The following is a 19,783-nucleotide window of genomic DNA, read 5'->3' as shown; positions in this document are numbered from 1 at the left end:
AAAATTCTGCCTACAATGAGTCCTTTCCCTATTAAACTCATTTGAAGTGCCAAACTACACTCTTGGCTGTGGTACAGCCATAGGGGCACTTCATCCTGCATGCCATCTCAGCGTCTTCAAAGCTTAGAAACCTATGATTAGGTTCAAATTGTGTTCATAAGCATGGGAACAAATACATGAACAGTTTTTAAAAAAACACTCTAAAATAATACTGTGAAACTTGTCCTGTTCCCTATAAGTATAACATAAAAACAAGCAATAAAAACTCTTCCAGCAATGGAATGGACATGTTATGCTACGAATCACACATACACACAGAGTATATTAATGCAATTATCGTAACAGCCATCCCCTCAACAACTAAGGGCTAACCAACGACAGCCCCAAGCACACAAACTCAGGTACCTTGGCTCTTCTGAAATTGCTTCTCTGGATCATGTGATTGTCAGGACTGGATGGATCTTCAGAGTCTCTCTGAAGCCCTGGAGTGTGAAATGGAATCCAACAAATGAAATAGAAACGTCTCTGCTAAAGGGAGCAACCACACTTGCAAGATTTTCTTTGTTTTGTTTTTTTCTCCCATACATCACTGCAACCCAGTCAGTCACTTGCTTACCTGGAGAAGGACAAGGTGATTTTAGAGAAACCTCTGGCCTCGGTGCCACGGGCTGAACTGGACGAGTTTGCTTAGCTGCTAATTTCTTAAGGCTGACTTGCCTCTTTTGAAACATTTCTTCCATACTTTCTTGCTTCTGAAAAACTTTTTGTATGTGCTCCTGTAGCAGAACCCAGAAATGCCCAATATCATTATCAGCACCATCTTACCTGACATACTTCCATTTACAGTTTGATGCACAAACACTCTTCTTTTTAAAATGTGTAGTATTTTTATCCATCACACAGAGTAAGATTCTAAACTAATTAAATGATGGTTATGGTGTAGAATTGCTAAAGTGCACTGAAAAAGGGCCTGCTCATTGCCTTGCCATGCTTACTAGTCACAAAAGTATTTTCCTATATCCAACCTAGAGAGCCAGAGTGGTGTAATCGTTTGAATGTTGGACTACGACCCTGGAAACAGGGTTCAATTCCCGCTCAACCATGAAACTCACTGAATGACCTTGGGCAAGTCACTCAGTCTAATGACAAACCCCCTCTGAACAAATCTTGCCAAGAAAACCCCATGATAAGCGCTCTGTACCACACCAAAGTTACCACTTTGAAACTTTTACTGCCTGCACATAAGCCTGTTATTGTTGTATGCCTTCAAAGGCTCATCTACATGTAAATATACTATGTGAACTGGTGTGCATTTTCACACATCAGCATTGATGGTTAATTGTATTCACTTTCCTGTGCAAATTTGCATCTATTCACCCTCCTTCTGCCAAAAATGTACAGTCAATCCGCTTTATCCAAAGATTTTTTGTCCATGGATTTGAGCATCCATATTTTGAAAATATTTCAAATGTATAAATTCCAAATAGCAAAGCTTGATTTTCCATTTTATATAAGGGACACCATTCTGTGTGCCATTATATTAAATGAGACTTGAGCAGCCACGGATTTTGTTATCCACAGGGGTCCTAGATAACAAGGGCCCACTGTACAGCCATTCAAATGCATATGAAGCAGACAGATGGCCACATGTGTAATAACGCGCATTTCTGCAAATTTCAGAGGAAACTCTGTGAAAAACTGTGAAGTCTTTTCCCATGCAGTTTAAGGAGTTTTTCGTGCCACCTCCCTGCCCCCCCCCAAAAAACCTAAACTCTAGAGAATCACACATGGCTGGATCACATTCTATTAGAATGGAATGAGGGGTATTTTAAATGTGTTGATTAGCCCCTAGTCATATCCAAATTATGTTGATGCTAACATAAAACTATTATGGGGGGTTTCTTGGTAGCATTTGTTCAAATTATAACTTCTATACCTGCTCCACATGTGCCTACATGATCATGACTATAAAAAACCAGGATGAACATCTTGGTATCACACTAACAAGATTACCATTAATTCCTCACTAAGGATAGCTTCATATTCTTTGTACAAATTATTTAGATCCTTGAGTTTATTTTCTCCACCAGTATCCAAAAATTTCTCAATCTCCTGTAAAGCTGATTCTGCGCCATCCTGTGTCTGGCATTTGTCTACCAGCTGTGAAGCCAGCAAGTAAATTCCTTCCTCACACCACCTCATGGACTGCAAATAGACAGAGGAGACAGAAAAAAACATGCAACATGTGAACACGCTTAGCCAAAAAAGTCATATCCAATTTATGTATTGAAAAGGATTGAACTGGAAGTCCATACAGATTACATTTTATCTATATAAACCCTTATCTATTGGTAACAGTAGAATTTGACAAAACATAGCTTTATTTCAGCCACACTTTTCAAGCTGCTTATGGTTATGTCAATATGAACACAAGCATCTGGAATACTTTCCTTACTCTGGCATAAATCTGTCAATTTTAAGGTAGAGGGGGAAATAAATGTAGAATCATGGACCTATTTGACTTTTCATAAAACTAGAATGGTGAAGAAATACAGAAATGTAGGGTTTGGCTCTGTCCCTTTCACTGCCAACCTCTGCATGTTTACAGGTAAGATATAAATGCAGACACATTCACTGAACAGATCTTGATCCATGTAGAAACCCTGCCTTACTAGCACTCCAGAATGAAGAAAAAGCAATCTGAATGAGGCTACATTTTTTTCTTTAGATCTTCCTGGTGAAGACAGGGAAATCACAGAGCATAATCTCCTCTACTACAAATAATAAACAACCAAAGAGGACTAGATTCTAATTGCAAGGGAGAACTACAGAGGATTCTGAAACAGGAGGGCTGAAAGCCAAACCACCCGTTATTTTAGTTGTATAATTCTGCCTTGAATGCAGGTTTCACACAGTGGCAAAACTGACCCTTGTGTCTTCAGTTTCCACTTTAAAAAATCCCATTTATTTCAGTGCAACATGTCTACAGTTCAAGTCTACATGGGTGCTCTCAAACAAGCAATGTGGAGAAGAAAAACTGCATTCAAAGCAGCGAAAATAACTTGTATGGCTCTAAAACACTTGAAGAGATTCTGTGAGGAAGGACCTCAGAGCATGTCAGAGAGGGCCACAGTTACCTAATCTGCTATAAAGGCTCCTTTTCTCATACCCTAATTATGCTTCTCTTGCTTCTTGATCTTCTTGTTTTGCTATTTGTACTGCCTTTTGAGAGTTGAATTGTATCTTATCTTTGCCTCACACTTTGGTTAGGCATTCTGACTCATTCTTGCAGGGAAGAGGGCATTTTTGTTTTGCCACTCCTTGAAGGTAATAAACAATGTGCCCAAATAGGCTTATCACACATTTTCAAGTACAACAACAAATGGGAAGAGGAAACTGTAAGGTTAGATTTACCTTTTCCAACCGGCTATGTAGTTCAAATGAATGATTTAGGAGAGCCCTTATTTTATTTGTTTGTGCAGAAATCATGTCACAGTGTTGTTGGAGTTCACTGCACTTTGGGAAAATGGAGTCCACGGCATAATGGTTGTTCTGAATAAACTGGTCACCCGTAGAAATGAGCATCCTGGCCTTTTCCAGAACGTCCTAAAGAAATTGATAAACCAGAAGAATGTAAACGGATCAATCTTTAGAAATCCTTGAAAAATATGGGGTATGGAGAAATTTCAAATCTTTACCTGTGATTTGTCTTCTAAGTTGGTGAGTTCTTTCAGAATGTGTTCGACATGTGAGCAGCTGTTTCCCATTTCTGTGAAGTGAGTTAACCTCTCAAATACAGTCTCTAGATCTGATTTGACCTGAAATGAGAGACTGTTATATATCAGTGAAAGGTTGGGGGGGGGGGGAAATCAGAGATTTGAGAGCATATACTTCACTATATGACTTGCATAAATAATCAATAATCAATTAAGTAATTGCATCTCTGTTAATTATAAAAAATAACAATCAAAGAAACAAAGATGGTGTCTTCTTTTTCAATCACTGCACATTATGGTCAAGGAAATGTACATATGATGATCTACAAAAGGGTTATCTCTTGCAGAAGTTTTTCATCACAGCTCTCTGGAGTTGAAATACTTTTCATCATAGAAAGCCATTTGAACCTTTGAATAGTAACCCTACTAAGTTAATATTGGGAAGTGTTTGTACTTTTATTTCAACAATCTTTCAATTTCCAACCCTCATTCATATAATTTAATTGCATCTCATCTGTTACACATTTGAATTATTAAAAATAATGTTTGAATATTACATATTTTTGCTACTACTTCTAACAGTTCACTCTTTTGATGAATTACACACTTTATGAAAGATCAGTTTTACTGTAAGTAACAATCCTCATTCCTTACTGCTACCTAAGACAAAGTCAAAATAAGCTGAATGGGTGAAAACTGAAAAAAAATCAAAAGAACAAATTAAACAAATTTAAAGTGTTATTGAGTGCCAACTTTGACTTTTGTTGACATTAACTAGACTAAAATGTTATTAACATTAAAAGTTATCACCTCTTTGAAATCCAGTTCAAAATGTCTGAGTTGTAAGCACTGCTCAAGTTTCTGTTGGTGCTTAGACCAAAAATCATCAAAGGCTGTTGATGTTTCATCTAGTTGAGCTAGAAGCCTTTAAAACAAGGGGAAAAACAGATAATGACTGTATCAAGTATATCGAAACTACAGATAGGGAAGACATAGCATTCCAGCTGTTGTTGGACTGCAACTCGCATCATCCTTCACCGATTGTCTATATTGGCTAGGGTTGATAAGAGTTACAATGCAAAGCATTTGAAAAGCCACATGATCCTCTACATCGTTGTAAATGAAACAGAATCTCATAATAATTTATATAGGAATAAGACAATTTCTTTAAGATAAAGAGAATTGAAAAAAAAATAGACATACATATATATTTGATTGAAAAGAAGCAACTAAACAACACTGCTTTCATACAGAACCTAGACCCAAAAAATCTTATAAATTAGATTCAATGAAACAACTGAAAAAAAAAGTTAATAAAAACTATGAGACATTTCAGGCTCCATAGCATTTATTGGAATGAATTACAGTTGCAGAATTCCCAGGTTCTTGGCATGAAATTCAGTGGTTAGTGCCAGGGACTGTCCTCTATTTTAAGGCGATATCATGTCAAAGTGTCAAATCTGTAGGTCTCTCTTCTCTCTCTTCTCAAGCGTGACTAATTCATAGGTTTTCTCTACTGGAAGTACAGCCATGTTGGGAATGCTGTATCCCTCAGAATTAAAATGATTTGCAACAAGTTTTTTCAGCTTTTTGGTGGTCACTGCTGATTTATGGTTTCTCAATCTTGTGCAAAGATTAGTGGTGGTTTTCCCCACATACTACCTGTAGCATCCACTGAACTGTTTGAATGGTGGCACCCCACATACTGCATGTAGCATGCACTAAATGCCAGCAGCAGGGCATCCTTTCTGATGGATGAAGTTTGGAAGTCCCTTTAGAAGAAAGTTTGTACTGCTAGAACTATAGAATTCCACTCAAAGACCAGTAGAAGTGCTGATGCAATCATTATGCCAATATCCCTACTCACTGCCAGACTGTTTCTTGTTTTCATGGCACAGTTGCTCTGCAAACCCTTTTGGGTCTATGCAGCAGCTATGGATAGTCTTTAGTTTGGTCATGTTGTTTCCGCTCAGCAAAATAATCATCTTGCTAAGGGGCCATTTCTTTAGGTTGTGTAAAATGTAATATTTTACACTCTGATTGGATACTAAATTGCTATTTAAGGAAGAAGGGGTGTGAACCACATGCATGCAATTATAAAATACAACATTAGACTTCATTTTGGAGAAGAAAAGGCATATATATATGCATGAAACATTCGATACCAATAGGCATATATGGCAAATGCTTGATTTGGCTCACCTTTCCACAGTAACCTGGTTTTCCACTTGATCCGGATTCATCTTGTACTCTGGGTTTTCAAGAACTGGTTTCCTAATACTATGGAGAATATCATGGCCCTGTTCTACTGCGATCCTTAGATCCTCCTGTAAAAAAAGTAGAAGGCCACAGATGAGCTATATAAACAGCAATGTATTTTTATGAAAATTTCATATTTTGTGAAATTTGAGAGCACAGAAGAATGTTTTAGAGCAGTACTACTCAAAATGGTGATCTGTGGGCTAGTGCCAGTCTGTGAGCCAATGACTGTTGGTCCACAGGGAATTCTGGGCAAGAAAGAAAAAAAATGCAGCCAAGGGACACAAATATAGTAGTAGTTCCTGGCATATTAAGGAGAAAAAGACTGGTCCCCCACATACAATAGCATGAGAAGAACTGGAATAGCTTAACTTCTCTTTGTTTTGGCCCAAAGATTCTAATACTGATTACTCTTTCCAGAGGTCTTTGAGGTAGAGAATCGAGAGCTTTCTTTCAACTCCATATCTCCATTTACATTTCCCCTTTGCTTACTGGAGGAGAAGGTGGAAAGAGAATCAAGGATTGTTGGGATGTTTGCAAGTATGTGTGTGAGTGTGTGTATGCACACATGGGAATGTTCCCCAAGTGGCAAAGCACTATGGCAAGTCTCTTGGTGGATTTTAGATGTAGCGGTTCTTAAACAGGCACATCCCAATCTCCTTTGGACCCCACAGAGCAACACTATAACAACAACAACAACAACAACAACTTATACCCCACTCTTCATCCAAGGCTATCAATGAACCTAATGTTCACTCATTTCCACTGCTAACTAGCCCTGCCTTTCTTTTCCAAGCCAGACTTTTAATTTGGGGTTCACTACACTGTAGAAATAATGCAATTTGATACCACTTCAAATACTGTAGCTCCATCCTATGGAAGCCTGAGATTTGTAGTTTTACAAGGTCTTTAGCCTTGCCTGTCAAAGAGTGCTAGTGCCTCACAAACCTACAAATCCTCAGATTCGGTAGGATGAAGCCATGGCAGTTAAAGTGGTCTCAAACTGTATTATTTCTATAGATTGAAATCCTCCCATTTCCTGAAATTTGCCACCTAGTCTTCAGAATTCTTAAGCATCCCCTGGAAACCTTCCCAATGGCTGCTCCTTGGCTGTGGAATTCCCTTCCATAGGAGGCTAGGCTGGCTCATTTTTCTGCTCTCTTATTTCTAACAGGCAAATACATTTTTATTTGAAAAGGTATTTAATGCATAATTGCTTGAAGGGAGTCATTTGCATAGGATATACATGCTGTATTTTTAACTTTGCGTGTGCTGTGTGTCTTCAAATTGTTTCTGACTTCTGGTGACTGTAAGGTGAATCTATTATGGGGGGGTTTTCTTGGCAAGATTTATTCAGAGGAGGTTTGCCTTTGCCTTTCTTTGAGGCTGAGAGACCATTGCTTGCTCAAGGTTTCAATCAAATGATCTTACATGTTGCCAACTAAAGCCATTACATATATAGCATAACTATTACATACCTTCATTTTGACTTTGTTTTCAGTATGTGCTGTGAGGAGGCAACTGGTAGACTCCACATCATTTGGTAATTCTGTTTCTGCCAGTTCAGCTCCAAATGAGCGAAGTGTCTGAGCTGTTTGCTTCACCATTCGAGCAAAGCTCTCTATAGCCTTTTGGGTTAAAGTGATGTTACTGATGCTTAAGACTCAAAGACCACTGAATATATTTATTTTTACAAGCATAAATAAAAAATGAACACATAAAACATAAGGATTACAAACCTGATTTGATGTAAGTATCAAAGTTCTTAAATAGAAGCAGAAATATCCCCAACATTACATTCTTAACTATATTCTTTCTAGCCTTCACCCACTGGGAACTATTTTAAATATGATTTAAAATGTCTTTAAATGTATCAAAATTTATAAATAAAAATACCAATAGCATTACATTATTAACCATACAGTCTTTCTAGCCTCCAATCATTGTTTCCAAATATGATTTAACTTTTTTAAAGTGTTGTTTTCTCTGGGGATATCACTCAAGAACAAAAAACCTCTCTTTTAACTATATGCCATAGATTTCCTGGCCCTGAAATCAGCACTCCCAAATCCATTATGTGTAATGTTTCTCTGAGATGGCTAAGAAATGGCTGGGAATGCTCTGAGGTGTTTTCTCATTTATGCAATTTATATTTCTGAGCCCATGCCACTAGTAACAGGGTGTACAACAGTAGGGCCCATTGATAGAAACTACTGGGAGAAGGGGAGAGGACTACTTACAGTGCGATGTGTCAGCCACCTGTTGTGGCAGTAATCCAGAGTGCCACCAAGATCCTCTGTTAACTGTGTTCTGTCAATGTAGCTATTTAACTCTGCTAGTGAGCTCAGCATTATGATCTACCACACAGAGGAAAGAGCACAAAATTGATCAAATTAAGATTTCTTCAGGATTTTTGCTTTGCCAACAACCAGAATGTGCATTTATGAAATTTAAATCAGACTATAATATACCACATTAACAGAAGCCTCTTTTTCTACATGGTGAAAATATTCAAAGTATCTCTTTGAATAGTGGTTTGAGTGTTGGGCTATGACTCTGGAGGCCAGGGTTCAATTCCTTGCTTGGCCATGAAACCCACTGAGTATCCTTGGTTAAGTCACACGCTGTCAGCCTCAGGGGAAGATATTGGCAAACCTCCTCTGGACAAATCTTGCCAAGAAAATCCCATGACCCTTAGGGTCACCATAAGTTGGAAACAACTTGAATGCACACAACAACAAACTTACCGAGAAGTTGTGGCATCTTGTAAAAATATCATATTGTTTCTGTTGTTGTTGTATGCCTTCAAATTGTTTCTGACTTACGACGATGCTAAGACAAGCCTATTATGGGGTTTTCTTTTGGCAAGATTTATTCAAGAAGGGTTTGTCATTGTCTTCCCGGAGGCTGAGGGCATGTAACTTGCCCAAGATCAGCCAATGGGTTTCATGGCTGAGCTGGGAATTGAACCTGGTCTCCTGAGTTGTAGTTCAACACTCAAACCACTATGCCATATACAATGCAATATTTAGAATGCTACATTATACTTCCAGCCCAAGAGGGATTGGAGTGGTATTTTTCTGCTGTTGTTACCTAGCAATAAACATCCTCTAAGAAGAGTGATCTAATGAATGGCACTGGTTCATACTTTTAGAAACTATTCTACATTCCAAAACTTGGAAGTGTTACCTTGTTTTGGACTACAAACCTCCAAATCCCCTAGACAGCGAAGCTTGGGGTGGTGGTGGTGGATGAGAGTTGTAGTTCAAACACTCTTGGGTTCTCATATAGGCATAGGCCCTTGTATCCACAAAAATCTGCCCAGATATCTGGTTCATTTCCTGGTCTCCACTTTCCTCAATTTCATTAGCAACATGCACAGTGGCCAGTGAGAAGGAATTCATGGATACGATGTGTAGACTTTGGAATGCTGTCTCTAGGGAAAAAGCTATGTGTCTGTTGTTTTAATACTTGTTTTTGTTGTTTTAATACAGTTAGCTGGGGTAGGGAGGCTGAAACCTGAAGGACAGCATACTTAAAGTATAAATAGCCCTCTTCAGCTGCTCCTTAGCAATTGCAAGCTAGGAACACCACAGACTCTGACATACATCCCCTGAAAAGGATATAGTATATGTGTTGATAGCATTGTGGTATTCTATACAATCCTTACAATATAAATGGCATAATATGAAATAGATTTAATAAACAGAACTACTAGCACAATGTTATATATGTTTACTCAGGAGTGCATCCCTGTACATTCAGTAGAGTTTACTGCTCCTGTGAGGTCTGCCTGAATCTGATATGATCAGCTTTTCAGCATTAGTTTAAGCTAGATTTTGAAAGTACATCTTTCATTTAATGCAAATGTTATTTTCATGTCCATAACTATTTATAAGTATGTTTGACTTGTATTATGTGGCTACCCACTGCTTTGGTATCTGAGACTTGATGGGCAGTCCAAAACAGGCATCTTCCAGCAATCTATGGAACTTGTAAATAATAATAATAATAATAATAATAATAATAATAATAATAATGAACTGTGCAATATATTAATAGGTAAAGAACCACTGCCAAAGGAATATAAATATAAATATAAATTTTGCCAATCAAAGAAATTGACAGTAACAGTTGTACAAAATAGCAATCTGTTAAAGTTTCAACTTGTCTTCAGGCAAGAATGATTTTAATCACTGATCTCTACCTATGCAAATCTAAAAAAAAGAGAAAAAAAGAGGATGGTCTCCTTAGGAGTGAAAATGTTATAAAAAGACTATAACCTAGTGTTTACAGTCTTACTGTAGTAACTTACTGCTTCATAAACAGTGCTTTGTCATTCGGCTCCTTAACAAACATAGCATGCATTAAAATGCAAAGCCATCTAATTCAAGTGTGATAACACTGTATTCTTTCCCAACCAGGAAACAATAGATACTCCACACAACATCATTTACATATTTTGTCCCAAAAATCAGTTCATTTATTGATTATGTTCAAATTATGAGAGTTGCAGGAAAATATCAATGAGAAGGCAAAACTGCACTGGCTATTGTTCCAGTATGCTTATTAACCAATCTACAAAACGTTACATGAAATGAAGTAAGTACTTACAGGTAGCTTCATCTTATAGTCATCTCTATGGAATTTGAATGCAATATCAAAAAGAGTTCTGTGCAAAAATCCTGTCGGTCTCAAGACCAGAACTAGCTGCAAGTTTCCTGGAAATGATGTCTGTAAAAGACATTAAACAAGCCTGTCACATTAAAATTAACTGAATATTTTGAAATCTTTGGAAATCTCTATTCATAATTTACTCTAATGATCCATGATCTTTGAGACTGGTCCACTAGCTGAACACAAACCATGGTTTGTCCATCCTGACATCATATCAACCATCATACTAAGCTCCCTTAATCTTGATAATTTATGTTGTCTCAACAGCTAACGTTGAATGGCAGGGTTAGTGTGACATGACAAGCAGGTAATCAGTAAATTATGGTTTGTTGGGGATTAATTAACATGCTAGTTCCCCCATTCTCATTGCTCCCACCTGCACTGGTTTCTTGAAGAAACCAGGATCTGGGAGATCTATATAAATTATAACATTAATTGAAACAATCATTCCATGAGATTAAGGCTGGGACAAATACTTACAAGGTCAATTGGTGTTCTTCCCCCCACTTACTGGTTTCACTGAAAGCTGGATTTTGAGTGATTTAGTAACTACTCCAAGTATTTATTTAATATCCGTATCACCACATTGACTCACAACAATTCCTAAATAAGGCAGCACTAGCTTACATTGTTTTAAAAATATGACCAGACTTAAGGAGATTGTAAGTAAACATTAGAAGGAACTTTAAACAGTATGATCTCTTGGAGAGTGGAACGGACTTTCTGGGAATGTGGTAGACTCTCTTTTGTTGGAAATTTTAAAACAGAGATTGGATGGCCAGCTTTAGCTTAGATTCTTGCACTGAAAAATGACCCTTGTTGTCTCTTCCAGCTCTATAACTTTATATATCTATTAAAGTAATACACAGTGAACAAAAGACAGCATTTGTTTCTGAAGTGTGAAGAAATGTGAAGGTTAACACAGTTAACAGAATATTCTAGAGACTTTATGGACTATCTGTCAAACCAGTAAAAAGGTGAATACCAACAGATCAGATCTAATCAGATAAGAAATACCTGGATGAGGTTTGCTCACCTAAGACTCAGGAGTGACTTTTGCATGGCTACTTTCTGGGTAGTGAGGAGTACTGGTGGCGGCCAACAAGCATCCAACCATCTTCCTATAGTTGGATGCCAAAAACAGTTGGATGAATAACAATAGTTGGAAGCATGATTGGTCTCTGTGGATGAAGTCACTGGTGTACATCCAGCTATAGGAAGAAATCTGGATGCTTGTTTGCCATCTTCCCACTGTTCACTGGCCAGGAAATAGTCATGTTGGGGTGGTTATAGCCAAGAAAAATTGGGTGGGTTGTACTGGAGCCACTCACTCAAAACAATAAGGTTGCGAGTTCAATACCAGCCAGGGCTCTGGCTCAACTCAGGCTTGCATCCTTCCAAGGGCGCTAAAATGAGTACCCAGCTTGTTGGGGGCAATTAGCGTACAGTTGCAAAACGCTTAGAGACTGCTTAGTTCAGTATGAAGCAGTATATAAATGAAGCTGCTATGGCTACCATTGGTTGGTGCATGCTTGGTAGAGAATTCCAGTCTTTACAATGACCAAAAAAGTGAGTTATGATGACATATGTCCAAGTTATGCTATTTTAATTCAGTAATAGTATGCTATCCATGAATAGATTTGCAGCCTACCGTATTTGTTTACAAAATTTCTTGCAACTACTAAAGAAATCCAGGAGTTGGAAATATTAATTATTCATGCCAGTATACTTTATATAAAGATAGCTTGCCCTCTTGGGTGGATAGCAGTATATTTTTCTGTTGAAGTCCATATGTCCACCTTTAGTACTTAATTGGAAGCTTGGGGCTAAGAAACAAATTCTGAAATATTGGCAAACAGGTTTGCTCTAGTCTATTGGTATGCTGTAGGACTAACCACTTCATAGTAGGATGCTGAGCAAATAATGAACTGATGGTTTCCAAAATGAATATTATATAGAAAGGTATGGTTTCCATTTTCTTCACAGCTAGATTTTTCATGGTTTATCAAGCTACATTTCCCCATGGAGTTACTGTAGAGAATCCAATCTGCTACTCACTAAAGTTTTCAAAGTCAATCAGCTGTATCTTTTTTTTTTGCATAATTCATAATTCATCCCCAAAGGTGACAGTCAAAAAATGTGAAGACTAGAATTTGAGAGGGCATCTTTGAAAGAAAAGGTAAGATCCTAAAGGATAAAGATATAGCACTGATTACCAAAGCAATGTTTGATACCATAGTTTTTCCAATTTCTATGGCTGAGAAAGTTGAACAGTGAAGAAAGTAGACATAAAGAGAATCAACTCATTTGGAAAGCGGTGCTGGAGGAGAATATTATGGATAATATTGACTGCCAAAATGATTGATAAATGGGTCCTAGATCAAATCAATCCTGAACTCTTCTGAGAAGTGAAATGATAAACTAGACTATTGTACTTTGGCCTTATCATGAAATGGCATGACTCATTAGAAAAGGCGATAACACTTGGTAAAATGAGAAGCAGTAGGAAAACTACATTACGGTGGAAAGACTTAATCAAGGAAGCCACAATTCTGAGCCTGCAGAACTTGATCAAGGCTACTGGTGGCAAGGTATCTTGGAGGTCTCATTTAAATGGTCACCATACACAGTTGACAGCAATTAACAACAATAAATCCCTAAAATGAGATGGAAAAGATATAGAGGCTGAAAGGATTCTCTGGAGGTGGTACTCTCTTTAAAATCAACCCATGGTAAGCATGGCTCCAATTAGAGTAGGAATGTGGAATGCAAAGTCCCACAACCCAGGCCCCCTCTTAACAAACATCAAAGGAGACAGTGGTGGACAGATGGGTAGCTGCAGGAGAAAGTAATCATGGTATCAGTAGTTTTTCATATTTACCCCCTCTCCCAGAAGCTTGGTCATGTGATACCCTTGCCCAGACTACTATCTGGGGAAATGGGTATAGGAACAAGTTTTGGTTTTAAGAACTATGCTGCATGACAGTACAAATATCTGTATTGCTAAACATAATAAAAGGATAGAGGAAACAGCTGCATCCCATCATTGCCACATAAGCTGGATATGAGGGTGAGTAGAGAGGAGTGCCATGCACTCACCTGGCAGTGGACATTTTTGTTATTATGCAGATTGCTAAATTTGCTCTGGTTGACAGAAAAGTGAAGAGGGAAGCATCAAAACCATTTAGCAGAGTAAACAGAATGATGCCTTGCTTTTTAAAGCTTTCTGTACCTATAGGATTTTAATCAAGGGTGTGTGTGGCTTAGTGTGTATTGTGCTCTTTGTACAGAGAACAGGGAAGTTTTATTTCAAATGTTATTGCTGTTATTTGACTTCAAGTAATTTCTGACTTACAGTGACCCTAAAGTTAACTTATCACTGGGTTTTCTGGGGCTGAGAGTGTGTGACTCACCCAAGGCCACCCAGCGTGTTTCCATGACTGCGTGGGAAATCGAACCCTGATCTCCAGGGTTGTAGTCCAACACTCAAACCACAACACCATGCTGGCTTTCTCACTGCTTCATGCTGGTATAGTGTTACTTTTAGTAATTCTAATTATATTATGTTATACTCTTTTAAAAGCAATAAGCTATGTACTTTATATGAATTCTGTATTTTATTTCAATTACTAAATTGTAGTGCTTTTTGGCTATACACAGTAAAGTTACAGTTACAAATAGGTATAGTTGAACTGAAAAAGTTGATGAAAAATCTCCGTCCAAACTTTGGGAGGGGTCTGTGAGCAAATATAAAAATTTAAGAAAGTATTGGAAAAGTACCGAATATCCTGATACAGACACTTGGTTTCTGAAGCTATATTATTTTATAGAAATTGTTAAATTATCTTACTTGATCAAGAAGAAATCATTGGAAGAGTTAAAAAAAACCTTTGATTAACTTTCTAAAGGAAGAAAAAGGGTTATTTTGTGGGAATAGCCTTTGATTAGAGAATTGATTGTAACTGATAAGGAATTTATTGGTCTACATATCTACTATGATATGAAGTAATAAAAGTTTACGAGGTAAGAATACAATGTTAACATCTAGAGACAGCTGACTATGGAATTATAGAAAGTACTTTTTAAAATGTAAAGAAATAGGGAAGTAACATAATTTTTTTGCCAGTAATTAATGCTTGGTGGCTAATGGGAAAATATGGGAATGTATTAAGACTAATGCAATATGTCATCAAATATACAGCATACTGTAAAAAATGTTTTATGAAAGTTTAAAACAATACACACACACACACACACACACACACACAAAATTTAAGAAAGTATTGAAGACACCATCAGAAATCACTGGTATCAAACCATAGATCATGATAAAACACAAATTATTGCCCAAGAAAATTGAATACAAGATAGGAATTGAATCTGAGCATCAAATATATAACTGTGCTTCCCAAGAGGAAAAACAGAAAAATACCACACTTGAGATACATATTTGGGCAACATGTATGTTTGTATAGCTGCTGAAGAATGCTTTTCATGTAGTGTCCAGGTTTATTAAATCTGAAGTAAAACTAAATTTCTAGGTATAGGTTTTCACCCTTATTGTAAGATCTTGGGGCTACTAACTATTTCAGAGGCCAATTATTTTGATTCTAAATGTTAAAGATGTATTCATGGCCCTAACCACAGAAAAGATAACCCTTTCTCTCTAATTATCATAGGCCACAGTAAGACTCAATACTATGCCAAATACTTCAACTAGTATGATATCAGAACCACTAAAATGTTTAGATGCAATCATGCTGCTTCTTTTATATCCTTTATATATGCCAAACATGCCCAGGCCACATTTCTTTTTCTAACTGTCCTCAAATGACCTGCACTTTACAGGCTGTACTTGCTCTTATCTAAAGATCTGTTATGCCCCAAATGGATCCAGAGTTCTTTCTAGAGTTCCATCTCTTCTTTAACCAGCTTCAAAACGGAGCTGAAGACCATCCTGTTCAGAGAAGCGTTCCCAGGCATTGCATAATTGTCACTTGCTTTTGTTGTTCTTTTGTTGTCTGTTTTATTGAATCATTTCCTGTATTGCTATGTATTTTATATGTATTATCCTACTAGAGAGGCCCCTTCCCCACCACCTTTCCCTTCTCCTTTTGTGTCGTGTCTTTTTAGATTGTAAGCCTGAGGGCAGGGAACCGTCCAATTAAAAAGATTGTATGTACAGCGCTGTGTAAATTTACAGCGCTTTATAAATAAAGGTTAATAATAATAATAATAACAACAACAGAGTTACATGTCAGAGGTAAATAAGGGACATCACTACAGCACTGTACTGCCTGGTTTTGATGCAGTATTTATGGAAAGGCAGCACCAAAAGGATTTGCACTTTTCCAAATTCCATTAGAATTATGACTCATCACATGTTATTTATGTCATCTGCAGATCAGAAATGTTTAGGAGCTCATATGTCCCTCCTCCTCTTGTGCACTGTGTTCCTCTTCCTCATTCTTGTTTGTAATAACCAGCTTGCAGTAACGTCTGTGTTTGACAAACTATAGACACAAACAAGGAATTATCTACAACCAATAGTTCCAATCATGGCTTGAAGGCAGTTTCTAGTTTGCAGCAATCCTAGATGCCCATTTTTGACGGTTTAACAAACTATGGTTGTGCCCACTGTATGGAGCTGGGCAGCATGGGTGGAAAACAATGACACTGAGACCACAGGTCAGAACGGGGCTACTGCCAGGGGTTGATGGGATGTACTGGCCCTTCTTCAGATTCCTAGAAGGCTGCATTTTTGCAAACACACAACAGTTCTTGGGAAGATCACTATTTTTGTTCTACCTCAATGACCAATACCACTCCAAAATGGCTTCTAATGGCCATTATTGTATTTGAATTCTTTCTCCACCTCCACTGCCACCCATTTTAGACTTGCATGGGCCTCATTTCCAAAAAACCCAATCCCTTCTTTCCAAAGATGGACAGTCATGTTTGGACCCTAAAACAGAGATGGACCTGAAAAGACCACCAAACACCAAAACACCAAAAACTGCTTCCCCCCTCAAAATTGTGTGGACACCCTTAGGAGACCTTAAAAATAAAGCCTCACATCTCCATGAACTGGACTTTTCTCAGCCACAGAGTGGGTGATTTACACTGGTTGCAACTTGATTGATTGCAGCTTATCCAATTTGGAAAGGTAAAAGGTTTCTGATAGGATCATTTGGAAATGTCCAGTTTCCTGAACCCTCTCATAATGCAGGTTTGTTATTTTAATCAATTATCCAACTGTATCTCAACTTTAACCTGCAACATTCCTAGCCTGGGCAGCCAGTGGTTAGGAATTCCAGGAGCTATAGTTCTGTGGCCTCTAGAGGTGTATACAGGCTGCCTCTTGGGGACGGTAAGCCTCTGTGTGATAATCACCCAAGAGGTGGAAGGCAGGTGCAGGCCAACTATGGTGTGACCACAGTGTTGGTCTGCCCCTGCCAATTTGCGTGAGAGGCTAGCTTGGCACTACCCAAGCAATTAAAATATCGTTCTAGGGAGAATGGGGGGGCATTCTTGCTCTGATGTTTGCCACAGAAGATCAGCTGGCATTGCTGATTGGTTTGTGCTAAGAAAGTGAAACATGACAAGGTCAAGTGGGGCCTAGGCTGCTCCTGTTCTCTCCATCTATCCCAAACACCAACAAAGCACAAAACTGGGGTTCCAGCAAGAAGGTTCCAAGTTGTTATTGCAAACCAGTAAAGGGAGACTTGAAACATGATAGCTGAACTAGGCCAAGATGTTCCGTAACAAAATACCACCACAGTTTGGGGTGCCATTAACCTCCAGTAATAATACAAATAATACAGATCACTCTTCACAATGCCACTTGGTAAAAACTGAGAGTAATTTTACAGTCTTGCCTAAGTGAACTGCATCATGACAACAAGCAAACAAAAACACCCTGAATCTAGAAAAATGAAAAGCTATTCACATACAGTACATTCTATTCCTTGAATGTTTCTCAAACAACCAAGATTATCCTTTTAAAAATGCTGATAACTAAATTATTAGATCGGGAATCCAACTTTTTTTTGTAAACAGACAATCAAGTTATTAAAGCAATCCTTAATGAAATAGCAACTACAAAACAAAACAAACCATACTCTAAAATTTATTTTTCTTTTCTTTTCTTAAGAAAAATACCAAGCTTATTTGAACACATGAGAAGCCTCCAGGAATTTTTTGGTTAAATTATGTCTGCCTTGTCAAAATGACAGATGCTCTTACCTTGGATACTTATTGGCTTTTCCTTTTAAGAATAATTTATAAAAAGTCATATCAAGATATAAATGAGCACTGCTTGTTGTAGATTCATATTTATCATGAAATATTTTTGAGTATTACTAAAGAAAGACCTCAGGGCTAGCCATGGAATAAATGAGGATCAAAAGGAGAAAGCATTGCTACAACATGTAGGATTCTTTCCTCAACATTGTTACAGACATTGTAAAGAATCCTTCCGGCTTACTAATTATGTCATAATACATAGCAGTACTAATACATAGTAGTACTGTTATTGTACTACACCATTCATTATAAACTAGAAGCTAGACAAAATAGCCTGTTTTAATAGATATTACCATAAGCAAAATAATCAACATCAACTGCACTTTAATGAAAATGTGCTAATTTATCACATACTTAAATACACTATTAATTCAAGTAGGAAAACCACATATATCCAAACTTCTCCACCTCCATAAATCAGTTTATGTTATCTGTCTAAACAAACACTATTCTTTAGAATAGTGTAACAGCTTTTACAAACTTCATGGTTATTATAAAAATAACATTATCACTTCACTCTTGTACATTATTTCTGCTTCTATATCCATACCATATGCAACACTAGTAACCACATGCTATATACTGTTGTTAAAATTGGAAGCATTTTTATACAAGGTTCTTGACCAAAAAGTGGTAACAGGAAAATAAAAACAAACAAACATGCTTCCTAATGCTATTTATCTCAAGGGATTCACAAGTCTTAATTGCTTAAGAGCTCACCGCAATTCTCAGTACAGAAGCTTGGACAGAACTCCATTTGTCTTGCCTGCGGTCTATGACCAGGATAAATCCAATTCCAGCATCTTGTGAACTAAATTTGAGAAGAAAGAGGAGGAGGATGGAAGAAAACAAAAAGAACGAGTTAATGGAAAATGATACAAGTGGTGCTGAAACTCTTAATAATTTACAGACTCAATCACAATTTCCCACCAGTGGCAAAGTTGTACATGCTGAATATATATGCTCACATGCAAAGGCAATATAACACCCCTCCCTTTGGAATGAATGAGGCATTCTTAAATGGATTACATACAGCTTCAGTGAATCAAAACATCCATTACCCTTTTTCACAGGTAGCAGGGTTTTATTAATCTGGTATACAAATATGCATCCATTTCATTTTCTCAGTATCTTGCTCGCTGTTTTCTTTGGTAGAGTGATAATCCATCCTTTCAATAAGGTTCAGTAATGTCCACTCCAGAATAAAAGGATTTTTCCTCTCCTTCTTCCTTTAAATTTTTCTTGCTGAATCATAGGATTCAGCTTTCTATATATTCATGTGTATTCTCTCTCTGTACATCCATTCCTGGAAGAGCAGGCTCTTAGGATCTAAAATCCTCGCATCACTTTAATCCTGGAAATCTGGAATCTTTAGTCTTCTGCATTTTCAAGAACTGATCTTCAAGTGATTAGGTAAAGCATTCCCTAAGATATTGGTAAGGTGAGGTAAGAGACACTGTTTCTGAAGTGGGAGTATCTGCCAGCACACAGGATGGATCATGGAGGGGTTGTCAGGAAAGACCTTTGTTTTCTTGCTCTGTTAAGCTGCATGTGCACAGTCACAGAGTACAAATAAAAAGATCCACTCTTGTTTTATACAAGCCAATTGTGTAATGCCAGCAGCTGACTGATAGCCAATTGCAATGTAATGGAAATGACAGGGAACCATAACTCAGAATGACTTGAATTTCTAATTGCTTTGTGATATTTGAACAGATTATTCCAACCCACTTGATAATACAGTAAACAAAACTAAAGATTATGTTAATACAGAAATGGTGCAGGGATTTCTGGATATTTGGTATAGTAAATATGTGTCTGTATCT

The 19,783-nt window shown here is 37.5% G+C and overlaps 1 protein-coding gene across 9 annotated transcripts in view; it reads right to left on the bottom strand.

The window, feature by feature from the left end:
* The window catches only part of LOC149319213 (guanine nucleotide exchange factor DBS-like), a 173,667-nt gene that overhangs the window by 37,468 nt on the left and 116,416 nt on the right, over nucleotides 1-19,783 (bottom strand). For all 9 annotated transcript variants that reach the window (XM_089511290.1, XM_089511291.1, XM_089511293.1 and 6 more), the window contains 11 exons: nucleotides 18,678-18,768; nucleotides 10,590-10,709; nucleotides 8,216-8,332; nucleotides 7,454-7,603; nucleotides 5,919-6,043; nucleotides 4,527-4,641; nucleotides 3,699-3,818; nucleotides 3,415-3,606; nucleotides 2,014-2,205; nucleotides 617-776; nucleotides 406-482 (listed from right to left, as the gene is read on the bottom strand). In XM_089511290.1, the coding sequence (XP_089367416.1) occupies nucleotides 406-482; nucleotides 617-776; nucleotides 2,014-2,205; nucleotides 3,415-3,606; nucleotides 3,699-3,818; nucleotides 4,527-4,641; nucleotides 5,919-6,043; nucleotides 7,454-7,603; nucleotides 8,216-8,332; nucleotides 10,590-10,709; nucleotides 18,678-18,768 (1,459 nt within the window). The remainder of the gene's footprint in view (nucleotides 1-405; nucleotides 483-616; nucleotides 777-2,013; nucleotides 2,206-3,414; nucleotides 3,607-3,698; nucleotides 3,819-4,526; nucleotides 4,642-5,918; nucleotides 6,044-7,453; nucleotides 7,604-8,215; nucleotides 8,333-10,589; nucleotides 10,710-18,677; nucleotides 18,769-19,783) is intronic.

Source organism: Sceloporus occidentalis, unplaced genomic scaffold (genome assembly GCF_023333645.1).
Source record: "Sceloporus occidentalis isolate IW3139 unplaced genomic scaffold, rSceOcc1.0.p SCAF_2, whole genome shotgun sequence".
Lineage (NCBI taxonomy): Eukaryota > Metazoa > Chordata > Lepidosauria > Squamata > Phrynosomatidae > Sceloporus > Sceloporus occidentalis.
The sequence above is the reverse complement of the archived record's forward strand: the minus strand, read 5'-3'. Positions and strand labels throughout refer to the sequence as shown.